This window comes from Tachypleus tridentatus, chromosome 5 (assembly GCF_004210375.1).
Source record: "Tachypleus tridentatus isolate NWPU-2018 chromosome 5, ASM421037v1, whole genome shotgun sequence".
Lineage (NCBI taxonomy): Eukaryota > Metazoa > Arthropoda > Merostomata > Xiphosura > Limulidae > Tachypleus > Tachypleus tridentatus.
This window is the reverse complement of record NC_134829.1, coordinates 21586138-21604458: the sequence shown is the minus strand read 5'-3', so window position 1 is coordinate 21604458 and position 18321 is coordinate 21586138. Positions and strand designations below refer to the sequence as shown.

The window sequence follows — 18321 nt, the reverse complement described above, 5'->3', positions numbered from 1 at the left end:
ATACTCTTCACGTGTTTCTAGTTGTTTGTATCAATAGAATAGTAGAGCAAATAAACAAAGGTTTGTAAGAATTGAGTAGATTAATCAAATGAACACGAAACATGTTTGTCCAAAATGATCATTTCAATGAAGTTTATTTTCTTTTTCTCTCTCTCTCAAAGTCCAATTAAGTGAAAAAAAAAGAGTTACATTCAGGTAAGATTTTTCTTTTTATGTACATAATTATTCACTTGTCTTTACACCCTTTAACTCAAAATGTATTACAAAATTCATGGAAGATACGAATTTTGAATTTGTTTGAGATCAACTTCGTAATATATAAAACAACGAACGTATTCACAGAAAAAAATGGTAAAAGGCCGACCAGCTGTCAGAGGATCAGCATCCGAAAGAAATTGAATTAAAAAATCTAATAGTTGATTATATGCATCACAGGAGTATAAGACTTCCCATTATCAAAATGATATTATTATACGGTTTTTTCCTTGAAAGCGCCATCTATGATTATGTCCAATATCGACCATAATATGAGTGTATAAAGATAACTGTTTTTTATGTATCACACTATACTTCGCACTGTTGAATCCATCTCTCGTCTGCCGTTTTTGAGCCATGCGTAGAAGCGCCCTCCTGTGGATAGAGAAAAGTTTAATTTAGATATTTGTATCTTTGTATTTTACGTGATATCACGACATTTTACTGTTGATAAGTAATTATATTCTCGAAACAAAACATTTCCTAACAAAGTGCATTATTTTATTCTCAAAAATTAAAACAATGACCAATAGCACATGAACAAAACATTTCCTAACAAAGTGCATTATTTTATTCTCAAAAATTAAAACAATGACCAATAGCACATGAACAAAAAATTTCCTAACAAAGTGCATGATTTTATTCTCAAAAATTAAAACAATGACCAATAGCACATCAACAAAACATTTCCTAACAAAGTGCATTATTTTATTCTCAAAAATTAAAACAATGACCAATAGCACATGAACAAAACATTTCCTAGCGCATCGAACCACTTTATTCTCACAAATCGTAGTGACTTAGTAAACTATCGCACTAAACTTGATTAAAAATAAAATTAATTGATGAAAATAATTGAATACGTTGCTGGTAAAATAGAATAATAAAGTAAGTGAATAATTCGATGAGGGTGGGAAGCTATCACAATGTAGTTAATACGTACACAATAATCTGTGTTTGAACAGGGACAAACGTTGTAACGTCATGTTTGCGTTCAAAGTGTTTTCACATGACCATGGTTCATTTTACAATATTTTGATAACATAATTTATATTCATCCACAAAACTTTCAAATGAAATACATAATTGCTGTAACCTTTTATTGAAAGTAAAGTATACTGCAATAATTTACTTGTAGAATCATTTTATATCCACACGGAACAATATACATGAAAATAACAATGATTACTGTGAAAGAGATAAAAGTATTTGAAATTATATGTGTATCTTTGTAACACAATGCTATAAATTTACATATTTTAGTATTCAATAAATACGGTTTCGTAGTGTAAGACATGGAAAAGAAGTATTAATAATATTCAAGCAGATAAGCCAAACATTAACTGAAATAAGACAGTGTTAAAATTTTCAGAAGCTTATCTTAAACATTGAAATCCTTATATCATAATTACTTACCAAATAATAAGAGAAAAAGTAACTGTTCTAAAGAATAAGAATTATAATATAACTTTATTAATGTTTTGTGAAACATACTTTTTTCAACTGACAAACAAATTAACCTATATAACCTTGATCTTTGACTTTCTTTCTAGTGTGTGACGTTACTTGTTTAATTACTAGAAAATCATTATAGATTTTTCTTTTTTCGTCATTTATAATTTTATTGGCCTAAACATCCGTGTTATATTTCGTAGTTTTCAATTAATTTTCACATGAAATATCTTTACTTTGGTTACTTATGGAATATTTAGAAGGTAAACTTTGAATAGAACAAGTAGACCTAACGTAACGTAGTATTTTCAAGGTCTTAAATATTTACTTGTTTAACCACAAATAAAAACAAAAAGTGTTAATTCGTTTGAAATTCTTCCAATAAATTATCTTTTAACAAGGGTTAAATGTTTGTTTTTTGTTTGCGCAAAGCTACTCGAGGGCTATCTCAGCTAGCCGTCCCTAATTTAGCAGTGTAAGGCTAGAAGGAAGGCAGCTAGTCATCACCACCCACCGCCAACTCTTGGGCTACTCTTTTACCAACGAATAGTGAGATTGACCGCACATTATAATGCCCCCACGGCTGGGAGGGCGAGCATGTTTGGTGCGACCGGAATTCAAACCCGCGACCCTCGGACTATGAGTCGGACGCCTTAACTCTTTTGGCCATGCCGGGCCCCACAAGGATTAAAAGTCTGCTGAGTAGAAGTTCATCCAGAATGAATAAATCCTTACAGTGTTTCTATTCAACAAATGTAGCACATGATGCATTATTCGTTTCCTTGTATGTCATAGAATGATTATAACGCCGAGAAAAGTTTACTTTACCAATTATATCCATTTTCATTGGGTTAATTCTGCGAATAATATTAATATATTATTACTGGAACCAAGTTTTATCTTGTGGTTCGCGAACCATTGATAATTCGCGGATTCCTTTCCGGTAATTTGAAGAAAGTTTGCATAACTACTGAAAGCAAAAGGGTTGATTGAAGAGACGATCATATTGTAGTCGTCAAAGATAAAAATATTCAGCCAAAAAATCTGAGAATCAGTAATATCAGGTCCAAATTCGGTGTAAAGTGGTGAGTTTAGTACATTCAATTTGATGGAACTGATGTTTAAGTTAGGAGGACTATGAGAACAAGTTTGAGAGTTAAAAAACCAAAAGGAATCACAGTCTCTATGTTTTGGAAATGAAGAAAACAATTACAATTAAATTGATATATGGGTGGTGTACAAGCGAGATTCCTCTGAGCTGTACAGAAATTTGGGTTTCTTCTTCTTGTTGCGGATGACACTAAATATATTTTATAGAAGACACAATTATAAAACACTTCAGAGTGAAACAAATTTTTATAGTATAGATAAAATTATTAATGCCTTAAAACTTTGAAATCTTGTATGCACGTATGCATTCGACACTTGAAAGACACTCATCAGTCGTAATAGAATTAACGTTACTAAGACTTCAGTTCTCGATTAGGTTATGAAAAATAATGTTAAATGAATGGTTTGTTTGTAGTTAAAAACAAAACTACATAATGAAGCTATTTGTGCTCCGCCCACCAGAAGTATCGAAACCAGATTTTTAGAGTTATAATCCCTGACTCTTACTACTGAGCTGCTAGGGAGCTACGAAAACTGATACTCTTTCATACCTCACTTGCAGCTCTGAAGTTTTATTCAAGTCTTCGTAATAACGATACTTAATAATATAGTAAGATGCTAAACAAACCGTTGCTTTACATACACCCATGTCAAGGCCAATACACAGTTTTGAAAACGTGGCATAACTTGATGTGAGGAAGAATGTGAATGTAGATATATTAATGAGAGAAAAAACCCAAAATTTCTTATTAACATGTAGACAATTCGTTGACCATGAATAAGAAATACATACTTGCCAAGGGGAGTTTCTAGCCTTGTATTATTTTTCAAACGTATTAGGCCCAGCATAGCCTAGCGCGTAAGGCGTACGACTCGTAATCTGAGCGTCGCGGGTTCACGCCCGCGTCGCGCCAAACATGATCGCCCTCCCAGCTGTGGGGGCGTTATAATGTGACGGTCAATCCCACTATTCGTTGGTAAAAGAGTAGCCCAAGAATTGGCGGTGGGTGGTGATGACTAGCTGCCTTCCCTTTAGTCTTACACTGCTAAATTAGGGACGGCTAGCACAGATAGCCATCGAGTAGCTTTGTGCGAATTTCAAAACAAACAAACAAACAAACAGTTACACGAACACATTCGTTTTGAACATCCGAAGCAAACCTGTCTTTGTATCGAAAACAAATGCGTAATAGGGTGTGGGACAAGAAAGATAGATTGCTTGTTTGTTTTGGAATTTCGCGCAAAGCTACACGAGGGCTATTTCCGCTCGCCGACACTAATTTAGCAGTGTAAGACTAGAGGAAAGGCAGCTAGTCATCACCACCCACTGTGACCTCTTGGGCAACTCTTACCAACGAATAGTGGGTTGACCGTCAAATTATGACGCCCCCACGGCTGAAAGGGCGAGCGTGTTTTGTGCGACGGGGATTTGAACCGGCAATCTTCGGATTACGAGTCGAACGGGCCGGAATGACAGATATATAAATATATTTAAAAAAATTGTGATTGAGTGTTCGAATAACATCACCTTGACCTTATCTTGTAAATGAATTAGTTGCTGTGACCGGTGTTTAACATGTGGAAAAAATTGGGTAAGTCGACGTTTCCCACAGTTTTACAGTCCTCTTCTCATAAACAGGGTTTCTTGCGCGCTCTTTCTTTCTTTTTTAAATGGTTCAATGATTCAAATGATGAGTTTGTTTGTTTGTTTGTTTTTGAATTTCGCACAAAGCTACTCGAGGGCTATCTGCGCTAGCCGTCCCTAATTTAGTAGTGTAAGACTAGAGGGAAGGCAGCTAGTCATCACCACCCACCGCCAACTCTTGGGCTACTCTTTTACCTCCGAATAGTGGGATTGACCGTCACATTATAACGCCCCCACGGCTGGGAGGGCGAGCATGTTTGGCGCGACGCTCGGATTACGAGTCGTACGCCTTAACACGCTTGGCCATGCCGGGCCTTTCAAATGATGAGATCTAATGCTCAGATACACATTAAAATGTTGTAGTAATTGCCTATTATTTTTATTAAAATAAATTTTATTAAAAAGCTTAATTTAGTATAATTGCACCATTGACTCTACCCTCATCGCTCGCGCTCTCCAAGAGTTAAGTTGCGCCCTCTGGGGGATAAGCTCCACACTTTGGGAAACGCGGATGTACATTATGGTCTTCTAAAATACATTATTATTCTTTACAAAATACAATTACATAATAAAATCTAAAGATAGATTTCAGCGGAGCTAAATACACTGGATACAGCTAGCGAAAACTTTGTAGCTAAAACAGAATTAGTTGTAACTTTACTGCAAGTTCATAATCTATGGTTGAATCAAATTCGTTAGTAAAATGCTCATCAAAGCTTTGTTAGCGGCCCGGCAGGGCCAAGTGGGTAAAGACGTTCGACTCCTAATCTGAGAATCGCGGGTTCGAATCCTCGTCGCACTAAAGATGTTTGCCCTTTCAGCTGTTGGGGCATTGTAATGTGACGGTCCATCCCACTATTCGTGGGTAGAAGCGTAACCCAAGAGTACCTTCCCTGTAGTCTTACAGCACTAAATGAGGGATGACTAGCGCAGATAGCTCTCGTGTAGCTTTGAGTAAAATTCAAAAAATAAACAAGCAATTTTATTCTTTTTTTATATCACCTGTATTTTTAATTACTGATGTCACAAACAGGGTAGATATATTATGAAAAAGACAGACCAAATTTGCAAATAGTCTTTGAGACTTAGACAGATATGATTATACGAACAAAATAATTATTAGTGTAGTTTCAAAATTATTTAAAACCCTTTGATGCCCGTAATGGAAAGTAAATAAAGAGATGATTTTTTACCGCATATTCACTGATATGGAACTTTATGATACTGTAAAAAATATGTTTTATGATAAAATAAACACTATATTATTTCACAAAAGCAAAGCCACATCTGGCTATCTCCTGTGTTCGCAAGGAATTCGAATCTTGAATTTTAGCGCTTTAAATCCATATTCTTTTGTTGTCCTACAAGGAAACATTTCATAAAAGACAAATTGAATTTCCCAAACACAGATTTGTGAGAATTATGACACAGTTTTCTGTTGAAGCAATTAAACACATATAGAGGGTGGACAAAAAAGGTGTCCTCCCATTGAAAATGTTTTAAATTTATTATACCTTTAATAAGGTAACAAAAATATGTAAAATTATATTAGTGAGATGCAATTTTCATCGTCCAACACATCTGTTTTTAACTTTGTTAACCTACAAATGTTGTATGATTTTCTACTTCGACTTTTGATACTGCCGTTTAAACTGAGTTTGAGTTGATTTTAGTAAAAGTTTTTCTTTTTCTTGCATTGTACATCTAAAAGGTTTTTCTCTGTAAGATATTGTTGTGATCTTTTTATATTTTGTTTTTTTATTATTTTTTACCGATGTATCGTAAACCTTTTGGTAGTGAATGCGCTTTGTTTGTTTTTGTTGAATTTTGAGCAAAGCTACTCGAAGTTGAACCTAAGTTAGCCGTCCCTAAATTCGAGTTGATGGACTTATGGAAAGACAGGTTAGGAGGTCAACATTAACAACTGTCAACTCATAGACTATTCGTTACCAACAACTAATGGAAGTGATCGTCATATTAGAAAACCCTAACAGTGTAAGTCTGCGGTCTTACAATACTTAAATACTGGGTTTCGATACCTATAGTGGGCACAGCATAGGTAGCCTGTGGTGTATCTTTGCCCTTAACCATAAATGTTTGAGTTAGCTTGTAAGTTTTAATAAATAGAAGGTGTAGTCGAAAATATCTTACCTGACCACGTTAGGTGATTCGGGCCTATGCTTATGTTTTATCATTGTATACCTTCCTATAAAGTCAGGTGGTCGAATTATTTCCAAGTTTTGCTTCTCCAGCCTAAACAAAAAGTCGCAGAATTATTTAAAAATCGACAAATCACATTAGAATTCATATTTTGGCATTTTTTGAAGTGGAGAGTGAGAAACCTTATACAAAGAATATCTACTGTTTTTTTATTGTTGTTGTTTAACCGGGACAAAAAAGTATACACAGCCAAATATACACACTAATAAACGAACTAACCAACACTGATGATTTATAATAAAATATTTTATTAATTACACATCCTCATAAATATATATATCCTCATATATATTTTCTTAAATTTGTTCTAAACATTATATTTGTAAATAGAATACACAAAAATTTCAGGCACGTTAAACCTAGTGTTGGGGTATGGAAATAGAAACTGAGTAAACATTCATTGAAATGTAAATCTGCCGTTCTATTAATAAAATCTACAGTTTCGTAAGCAAGGTTTTAAATACAAATAAATTATTTAATTATTCATGCATGAGTTTTCAATAGCGACTTTAAATACTTAATCTAAAACAAATCAGTCGTGTTTCTGAACGGATATTTGTTTTATAGAAATGAAACAGATCGTAAACTAATATATAGTTAGTACGTGATTTAAGAGTATCTCTGTTTTCTTATCATTTATTTCTTTTAGACTTTATTTTGTATTGGTTCTTATTTTAAATTGTCGCTTCGTTTAATCTGTAACTATTTTGGTTGTTCGTTGAATTTCGCGCCAATAAACATTAGGATTATGTGTGCTAGCCGTCCCGAAATTAAAAGTGATAGTCTACAGGAAAATAATGAAGCCACCACTGCTCGTCGCCAACTCTTGGACTTCTTTTCACCAAAGAAAATGGGATTGACCATCATGCTACAACATCCTTACGACTAAAAGGCAAGCATGTTGGGTAACAAGATCCGAATCCGCGACTCTTAGGTTGGGAGTCGAACTCTCTAGCCATCAGGTCATGTAAGTCTCAGTCTCTGTGTAATTTCTTCCCGTAATATTATTGATATCAAAATTTATTTTACATTTGGATAATTCTTGAAGGACTGATCTAACCAGTAAATTTATTAAATTCATTTAACTAAATATTTTTAGACTTATAACAATTTTATTTCATAATTCCAGAATTTGAACTCACTAAAAGTTATGCAGTTCATAATTATTATCGGTTTTAATTAATTTCTGGATAAATGGACTCAAATTTTAGAGTATTTTGCATTAAGAAATAATTTGCTCCATGAAATAGCATACGTTTAAAGGCTTTGAAATGCTCCCCGTTGGCTCGGAAGCAAGTTTAAGGGCTTATAATTCTAGAATTCAGGGTTTCGGCACTTTGCATTGTCCACTGTGTACCTTTATGGTCAACAAAACCTTCAGTTACCAAACGGAAGGTCAGTTTTTTTTTTCTGAAAGAAAACAAGAAGAAACGCTAAATGAGCAAAGACTATCAAACATTAAATCAAATACGTTGACAGACTTTTAACAAATGAAAAGCAAGTACGTCTGTGGGACAGCTGTAAATCTACGGATATACACCGTTAATAGCAGCGGCTCGATTCCTCTCAGTGGACTCAGCAAATGGTCAGATATGGCTTTATTGTACAAAAAAATTACACACAGAAGAAAAGCACGAGACACATTTCGCTTTGTAATTAAAATGTCACAAGAGTTGCTTATTCTTCGTTATGAAGTAGTTTAAAAGATGGCGGAGTGATAAACTAGGTCCTTCCTTTAATGTTCCGATAATTCTGAAACTAAATATACTTACCGGTGTGCTATGTCGTCATCTTCACCACCCCAGCCCCAGTAGAGATTAGAATAGCCGTTGACTTGTAAAAAATGTTTGGTTTTCAAAGCAAACACTCCACCCACGAGGTATGAATATGGTAAACTGTGCAAGGTGATAAAGACATTAGATTAAATAACTATATAACAAAACAAAGGGAATGAAACGAAGCCAGTTAACATTTCGTACTTCTTTCGAACCTAGGTTAAGTAAATGATCCATTTTACATAATGTTTCATTGTATGATTCATTCGTTTCTCTTTTAATTTTTGATGTTAACTAAATACTTACATATCTCTAATAAAAACTAACTTGTATTTGCTTATCAAGATGTATTATTTATGTATTTCGGTATCAGTAACCGGTTTCCACATTTATTGGAAATATAACAGCAAAATATGAAAACATATATAAAAAAATGAAATATGTAATAAAATTATAGGAAACTTAGGTTTAACGAGCTGGAAAGAAACACAATTAATTAATATATTTTAAAATACTAAATAAATTATTCATAAAAAACCTGAAGAAGTCTAAACCCAATTGTAAATCAAACACACGAAATAGAATAAATAATCTAAAAAGTAGTAACCTGAAATGATTATTTATGTTACAATTTGGAAGATAAGATAACTTTCTTCATATTTTCCTCTGCTTGCTTCAACAGTATCGACATACAGAAGAACAGTGCTTGTGTTACGAGATTCAACGATATGATATGTAAAAAACAGTGCTTTTGTTACGAGATTCAACGAGATGTGAAAGAAGTGTTTTATGAATAGTTCATGTTACTGATAATAAGTTACCTCTTCAATAGTATTGTTTAAAAGGTGATTCGAGTTGTCTGATAGCTTAGCTCTAAAATTACAACATGATAGCCCTTTGTGCAGCTTTGCCCTTATAAAACAAAAAACAAAATGGTTGTGTGTCATAAGACAATAGTATTAGGTTTATTGCAGTTTTTAAAAATGTAGCATGTTTATCTAGTCTACTAAGGATTTTAATGAATTAGGACAGTGTATAATAATTTTGTTATCATTCAATCCAGAGCTCTTCAGATCATGTGGGCCCGGCATGGCCAGGTGGTTAAGGCACTCAACTCGGAATCCGAGGGTCTAGGGTTCGCATCTCCGTCACACCAAACACGCTTGCCCTTCCAGCAGTGGGGGCGTCATAATTCGTTGGTGAAAGAGTAGCCCAAGAGTTGGCGGTTGGTGGTGATGACTAGCTGCCTTTCCTCTAGTCTTACACTGCTAAATTAGGGACGGCTAGCGCAGATAGCGTTCGAGTAGCTTTGCGTAAAATTCAAAACAAACCAAACCAAACCAAACCAAAAAGCAGGTCATGTGGGGATATCAAACAGCATTGTCCAGAATACTGTTTATATAAAATCACTTAATACAACAATAATTGTTACGGTTAATTAGGTAACTGATTATTAAAAGACAGATGAATAATTGGTAATTCAAATTGGTAATAGAAATCGTAAAAAAAAGTGAGTAATCACGCTCTAGATACCACAGATATAATTTACTTAAACTACAAACCTCTCTTTTGTCTCCAATATGTTACCTAAAATTACATTTAGTGGAGTCAAAATTGGGATTTGTAGTTTGAGTAAACAACGTCTACAGTATCTCCAGCCTTGTTTCTTTACTAGTTTTTACGATGGCATATTTTAAAATTCCGTATTTTTCATACTTTGGTAGTTTTTGATTCTTCAACTATGAATACAACTAGCTAACTATATAAATTATAATGATAATAAACATAGCTAGTGGCTAGTAGATATGGTTCATGATGATTTATTATAGCTATTGACTATTTGATTACATTAGTTTAAGAGTTGTTTAAGCTGCAGCTGGAGATTGCCAGGTATATTTGTTTCTGTGTAACTAAATTCTCTATATGTAATGTATAGCAATTGAATAAAACCCAATTCTCCCTATGTGTGTATAAAATTTTACTAGTAGAAAAACAGATTTTTCGAATAAAACATATACATCTAAAATATCACTTTAAATAAATTTTCTTGTCTTTTAAAGTAATTATTCACAATGTTTGTGAACCTGACGATGACCGAAGAAGGTCGAAACGTAGTTCACTTCTCTACGTAAAAAATTTTCTCAACCCAAACGAGCCGTTTTTACATATATATTTGCTGAGTAAAAAAAAACAACAACTCACTAACAATAAGATGAGATTGTGAAAGAAAAAGTATTTAATTTGAGGGGCAAAAACTTTATTTAGTTGTTGCTTAACCCGTGTGTAGTCACTTCCAAATGAAATTCATTCATTTGTAATTTTATTTCTTAGACTCTTAAGGAACAAGAACTACCGTTACAAAGTTCCTTTAGTTACCATGGTGACAATATTATGTTTAAAACTTTCTAACTCAAAATCATTAAAATGTATGAGCAAGTCATTATAAAAGCGAATTTGTATAACAAAACCGTTACTTCAAGTTCAAGAACACAGTTAATAACCGAGACTTTAGAAACAGTAATTTATGGTCCTAGCTGTATGCAAAAACAAATGTTATTTGATGATGTCAGTTCCTAATAATCTTAGCGAAACATAACAGGATTATCAACATTTGCGTTCAAAAACTAGAAGGAAAGCTGAACACCATGACTAAAGGTAGCAAGTGTTCGTAAAATCCTTTCATTAACCTACTGAAAATGCTCTTTACTAGTAGCTAACCTAAAACTTTAGGGAAAATGTGTTTATTAAAAAAAAGCAATTAATATCAGTAAAGTTGTCCACCCCCTGAACTGTTGTTCGTAAAGCACCATCTTTGAAAAATGATCTTAAAGGTATATTTTGAATGTTTATAAATTTTAGTACTTTGGGTTGCGAGAGACCAAATACCTCTATTTTTTTATGTCAAATATGATATCAAAATGAAAACATAACCAAGAATTTTATGAGCTATTTAAATATCCACCAACAATATATTATTATTATACACCTAAACCTGAGACGATGGTAATATATAGGCTAATTGCAGGTATCTTATTATGGTTTTACATTTAAACCTGATACGTTGATAACACATGGGTTAATTGCAGGTATCTTATTATTGTTTTACATTTAGACCTGAGATGTTGGTAATACGTGGGTTAATTTCAGGTTTTTTTTTTGTTTTACATTTAAACCTGAGATGTTGGTAATACATGGGTTAATTGCAGGTATCTTATTATTGTTTTACATTTAGACCTGAGATGTTGGTAATACGTGTGTTAATTGCAGGTATCTTATTATGGTTTTACATTTAAACCTGATATGTTGGTAATACGTGGGTTAATTGCTGGTATTTTATTATGGTTTTACAAGTAAACCTGAGATGTTGGTAATACATGGGCAAATTGCAAGTATTTCGTAATCGGTTTTCAATCTATTGCCTCTGGTTCATCTTTGTATTAAAGACAGTATCAACGATCTGTGGTAGAATAGTCTTTCTTATGTGGTTCAATTAGATGTGAAAAGTTAACACTTTCTACTTTATCAAAAACAATAGTGTGTTATGACAATTTAAACAATCTAAGAAAATATAACATTTTATTAACAGTTTTAACGATCTTTGAAAGAATAGAGTTTTGTGATCAGTTTAAACAAGCTGTGAAAGAACAATCGTTTGTTAAGAATTTTGACGAAGTGCGAAAGACAAAAGTTTCGTGAACATTAGAATTTCTACGAACTATGAAATGATAGTGTTTAGTGAACAATTTCAATAATATACGAAATAACTGTGTCTGATGATTAGTTCCAACAATACATAGAATAATTTTGTTGAGTTTCGACGAAGAATAAAAGAAAAATGTTTTGTGAATAGTTTTGACGAATTGTGAAAAAACAAATAGTGTCTTGTGAATTGTTCCAACGAACTGTGGCGGCGTAGTGTTTTGTGACCAGTAAAAACCAGTAAAAAAAAAGTGTTTTGTGAATAGTGTCTACGAAAAGATAAAGTTCCGTTATCAGTATTGGTAGTTTGTAAAAAAATAGTGTTATGTGTATAATTTCACTGAGTGTTAACTAATAGTGTTTTTTTTAAGTTTCAAAGAACTTGTTTTATTAGTAACTTCAATGGACAGAAAAACAATTTCTACCTTTTAATAAAGTATCATTCATTTATAATTTCGGTAGCATATGTTTATTGTTATATTTGTAGTTGAGAATATTTTTTCCATTAACTCTTGTGATTTTATTTGTCGTTTTGATGACACTGTTTGTTTTTGAATTTCGCGCAAAGCTACTCGAGGGTTATCTGCGCTAGCCGTTCCTAATTTAGCAGTGTAAGACTAGAGAGAAGGCAGCTAGTCATCACCACCTACCGCTAACTCTTGGGCTACTCTTTTACCAACGAATAGTGGGATTGACCGTCACATTATAACGCCTCCACGGCTGAAAGGGCGAGCATGTTTGGTGCGACCGGGATTCGAAATCGCGACCCTCAGATTACGGGTCGAACGCTTTAACACGCTTGGCCATGCCGGGCCACACTGTAGGTTTAATTATTAGTATGACATTAAAATAAACGAATAGGTTAAGTCAGAACTAGAAGAAAAAAATTGTAACCCCTTTTAAACCCGGAATGCTTAAGCATTGAAATCATGTGATCAGTAAACCATGCACTTACTAACTGTGAACTTACGTATAATTAAATTTATCAACAGCAACAGACAAATGTCGTGGAAGCTGAGGACATGAGTACATGTTCCGGTCGTCCTCTGGAATCATGTCTACGTCATGGAAAACATAGCAGTCATAGGTTCTTTCGTTCAGTGATTCTCGAACTCCTGCGTTCATTAGAACACCTTTATTGAAGGTGTCGTTCCCGTACTACAAGACCAAAATAGTTTTGAGATTCATAAAAGAACTCCAGTAAAGTCTCCGTACAAAGATACTTAATTTTAAACACCAAGAAAATACGTATACACCTATGAATATTTGAGTAATGTGTTAGTAAGTAACGGCAAATGTCACAAATATAGTTATTCATGTAAAACATGATTCTAGAATAAACACATAATAGTACTGATTTCAAAAACCAATTCTATATTCTTAACCTGTATCTATTTGTATATAATAAAATATTTTTATGAAAAAAGAAAAAACAACACATTATTATGTTGGTACAGTATCGGATTATCAATCTCAAAAACAGGTTATATATATAAATATATATAAGCAAAACGATCAAAATAGAATTACTTATAACGAATTCTACTGTTCGATTAGAGTACTGTTGTTAACTGACCTCTCTGTGATACAGCAGTTCAAAACTAGAGGCAACTAAAACACACAACTCTTCTGGACTAGCCTAAACAAACACTGAGCGTTACACTATCGTAATGGAATGAAAAATTAACATACGAGTTGGAAAAATATTGTGTATTATCCGTACCTCTAATTATACCTAGATAAGTAACATAGTAAAATATTTAAATTAATGGATAACGTTCTTCAAGACGTCTACTTCCACGCTTCTCGTATAACAACGTATTACAACGATAATATTTTTTATTCTATAATTACAGTTTTTCATTCTTACTTTTCTAGTCTTCCCAAAACCTCTTATTCCTCACGTCCCATTAAAATCTTCAACTATTTAGCTTTACGTAACTATTATTCAGTGTTATGTATTTGACTCAAACATAAAGCTACTGTTCTGAAAATTTTCAATGAAGTGAGTGCAGGAGAGCACATATTTATTAAAATGAACTTGAAGAATGCTATTATATATATAAATATATGTATAAAATAACTACAATATTTCTATCGTATCCATAAATCTGAAAGCAAAATAGCAAACTTAATTCACAAACATCCTCTGAACGACCTCAGACGCTTCAATATTTGATCTGATGTTTCTCCATCAATTTGGCCTAGCTTCTTGATTTATCTTTTTATTCTTTTTTTTAGAAACTAAAGCTTAATATAACAAATATTCGTTTAATATGCAGATTCAACACGTAGCTGCTAGCTGTAAAACACAATCAGACATAACAATAATAAAGAGATTTTAAGTGATATAGTTACTACATTATTTCACGTCCTGAATAATAAATAAACTTGAAGAAGCAATTCCAAACATTTGCATAACAATAACAACAAAGAAAATGCCCTACTATTTATATTTCAAGAAATTAACTTATTAAACTTACATCAAATATTTTCATCCTGACCCGACCTTCATATAAATGTTAATTCGAAACAATAAATTATTTCATAGTATATAGCATACACCAGAAGTTAATAGTACGAAAGCCTGGTATTAAAGCAGTTTTAACTTTGTGTAATCCTTGTTGTGGTGTGTACGCATTTTTATACACACGCATATATATATATATACATACCACTAACGTAGGAGATTTTAAAAAAGATAAATATTTGTTATACTTTTTTGCCAAAACCACAAGAATACTTATTGACACTTCTCTAACTTAAAACTTAAAATAAACCTTACTAAAAATTTGTATAGGAATATTAAGAAATTGGTTTATTATTAAAAATATAATACATAAAAGAGTACGAAAATTATACACAAATTTTAGAAATAAATATAATCTAGTAACACGTATATCTGTCAAATATTAATTTGTTCTGTAACGTGATTTATTTAGTATAGTAAATGCTGTAACCTAGTAGCATGTACAGCTATCAAACATGCACTAATTCCGTAATGTGTTCTATTAAATCTGTTAGCTGATATAACTTACTAGCATGTACAACTATCAAATACTCACTTGTTTAGTAACATAGTTTATTTAATATAGTAATAACCTAGTAGCATGTACAACTATCAAACACTAATTCATTCAATGAAAATGTATTTGTTTTATTTACAACTTAGTGTCGTGTGTAATTTACGAGTACTAACTTGTTCAACAACATAAATTTTGTAATCTAGTTGTTGTCGCTGAAGAAGAGGGTGTAGATGATAGAGCAAAATCATCAAATGTTCATGTCTATCTCGAAAAGGAATGATTATAGCTACACGGTGTCGTGATTTGCAAGAAGATGGACTCCAAGCACCACCTGGTTGAAGTTGACTAACAACCTTGAGAATGTCTTTTTTCTCTGGAACAGTAAGCGTTATATTCATCCCTCCAACTGTGAAAAACAAGAACAAAAAGAAACTGACTACAGTTTTCTTGTCACTGAACAATACGTGGCATTTTCAACAGACAACATAAAGACAGAGTGTTAAGAATAGAACGATTTTCATGTGTAAACACTCATAGAACTATTCATACTAGAAACGAATAATTTGAACATTCTGCACTACGTATAACTTTGTACGCATTCACATCTAAGATACAGTAAAATATAAGAAACAGAAACAACATGTCTAATCCAAAGAATGATGCATTCTTTCTTTCTGACTAGGACTTGAAACTAACACTAAGTATAGGAAGCTTCCTCCCTGTTTTACACGTTCGATTCTATAGTATATTGAGCCTTTTACTGAATAGTGTTAGAGTTCAAAGCTTAGACATTTTTTTTAGAAAGAAGACGATGGTAGAAAGCGTGTTACTAGAAACTACTGTTCCGTAAATTTGCAAAAAGAAAATGTTATTGTAATTATTTTGATATACTTGTAGCGGTTCTTAAAGCACAAGAAACACCCCTGTCATTGTAATTTTATTCTTCAACCTATCATCAGTGCAAAGTTTAAAAGAATACAAGTCAAATGGCTTTAAATCATGATAGAAAATCGCAATATATTTTGCTTACGAAATACGCTATATGCTTAGTTTTGAAATTTAAAGCTGGCTAAGTATATGACGCCGTAGTAAAACATAGCGGATTATACTTTAGTAAGCTGAAATTGAAAATTATTCTTTATAACTTAAAGTACTGTAATAAACTTATGCGCATTCCTTTCAAACGTTGCGTCACGTATATTTAATTTCATTTTACGAATCATATGTTGATTATAACACGAAATAAAATAATTACAGAAGGACTTAATCTATGTGTTTATGATGAGACATTGTTTAAATCTATATTTGTATATACATATATAATCTCCTTTTCATGTTTATTTATAGCTGATGTTCTTCAAAACAAATTTATGCAGCTTTACAGAACGGTTACGTTATAGTCTATAGAGGGCATAATTCTTGTCGTAATTCATGACGTGTGAACATTTATTGACGTCACGACAGTACAAAATGCAACGCTATGCGACCTTTATTGACGTCGCTTTCGCGTCTGCTGATTGATTGACTAACAGACAACATACAACTGTACAATGACGTGAGTGGTTAAAACAGGTGACTCCAAAAGGGAGCCTTTGAGAAAGTAATAAAAATAAAAAAACAGATATTTAGCAATACACAATTTATATTGAACCCGATACGAAAGCAAATTACATTTTCAGTTGCACATAACGTTTCGAACAGGAGAATCTTGTACTGAAAACAAAAGGGAGATAAAACCAAACTCCTATTTAAATCCTGCGATCAGAAATCTCCACACCCCAAATTCTGATACATATTACATATTTTGTAACATTATAGCTTTGACATTTGAATACCTAAAGGAATATTCTTGTCCATAATGCTTTCAGAAATTCATTATTTTACAATCGTATAAAATTTATGAGATAATAATGATGATGCCACATATGATATTCTAAAAAAAAAAAACACGATACAAAAACGAATTATGATACTTGAAAGAAAACCGTTTCCGTCGACTTCATTGTTGAATACATATAAAGAAAATTTAATGCATTAAGAGAACGTGAGTTCAGCGTATCTGTTTCCTGTTGTCGTAATCAATTGCCAAAACCATGAAAGACAATTTTCATAATAATTCTTTCTTGTCATATATCGTGTTTTTACTAGTTCCTTATCAACAAAAGTAATTTTCTGATGTACCGAAAACACACACTGTATAAGTTATAGCGAAGAAACGTAAAACACACACTGTATAAGTTATAGGGAAGAAACGTAAAACACACACTATATAAGTTATAGCGAAGAAACGTAAAACACATACTGTATAAGTTATAGCGAAGAAACGTAAAACACATACTGTATAAGTTATAGCGAAGAAACGTAAAACACACAATGTATAAGTTATAGCGAAGAAACGCAAAACACACACTATATAAGTTATAGCGAAGAAACGTAAAACACACAATGTATAAGTTATAGCAAAGAAACGTAAAACACACAATGTATAAGTTATAGCAAAGAAACGTAAAACACACACTGTATAAGTTATAGCGAAGAAACGTAAAACACACATTGTATAAGTTATAGCGATGAAACGTAAATTACTTTAGATATAAATCTGGGACTACACCAGTTGAAGCAACGGCTAAACAAAGATGTTAAAGATACTTTCACAGGTGTAAACCTTTAATAAACCTTTACTCGAAAACATAAACATCATTTAATAAGGCTTTTAACATCAAATTAGAAATGATCTATAGAGAAATAACGAAGTCAGTTTTTTTGTGTGATTTCTCTTTGATGCGATTAACATGACTTCAGATCTTCGAGAACTTACACAATACTGAAGATAAGTACGTTATTTTAAAACATTTTTGAAGCCATGTTCCTTCTTCAAGACGTCATCAAACAAACTTACTTTTTAACATGGATGAATTGTTTGTTTGTTTTTGAATTTTGCACAAAGCTACTCGAGGGCTATCTGTGCTAGCCGTCCCTAATTTAGCAGTGTAAGACTAGAGGGAAGGCAGCTAGTCATTACCACCCACCGCCAATTCTTGGGCTACTCTTTTACCAACGAATAGTGGGATTTACCGTCACATTATAACGCCCCCACGGCTGGGAGGGGAGCATATTTGGCGCGACGCGGATGCGAATC

General features: G+C 32.8%; 1 protein-coding gene across 1 annotated transcript in view; it reads right to left on the bottom strand.

Moving 5' to 3' along the window:
- Window positions 1–102: 102 nt before the first annotated feature.
- LOC143250682 (beta-1,4-N-acetylgalactosaminyltransferase bre-4-like) overlaps window positions 103–18321 on the bottom strand; it is a 54800-nt gene continuing 36581 nt past the window's right edge. Inside the window, exons 2-6 of the mRNA XM_076501582.1 lie at window positions 15356–15588; window positions 13127–13314; window positions 8455–8577; window positions 6614–6715; window positions 103–630 (exon numbers count right to left, since the gene is read on the bottom strand). Of these exons, the coding sequence (XP_076357697.1) occupies window positions 456–630; window positions 6614–6715; window positions 8455–8577; window positions 13127–13314; window positions 15356–15588 (821 nt within the window). The 3' untranslated portion in view covers window positions 103–455. The remainder of the gene's footprint in view (window positions 631–6613; window positions 6716–8454; window positions 8578–13126; window positions 13315–15355; window positions 15589–18321) is intronic.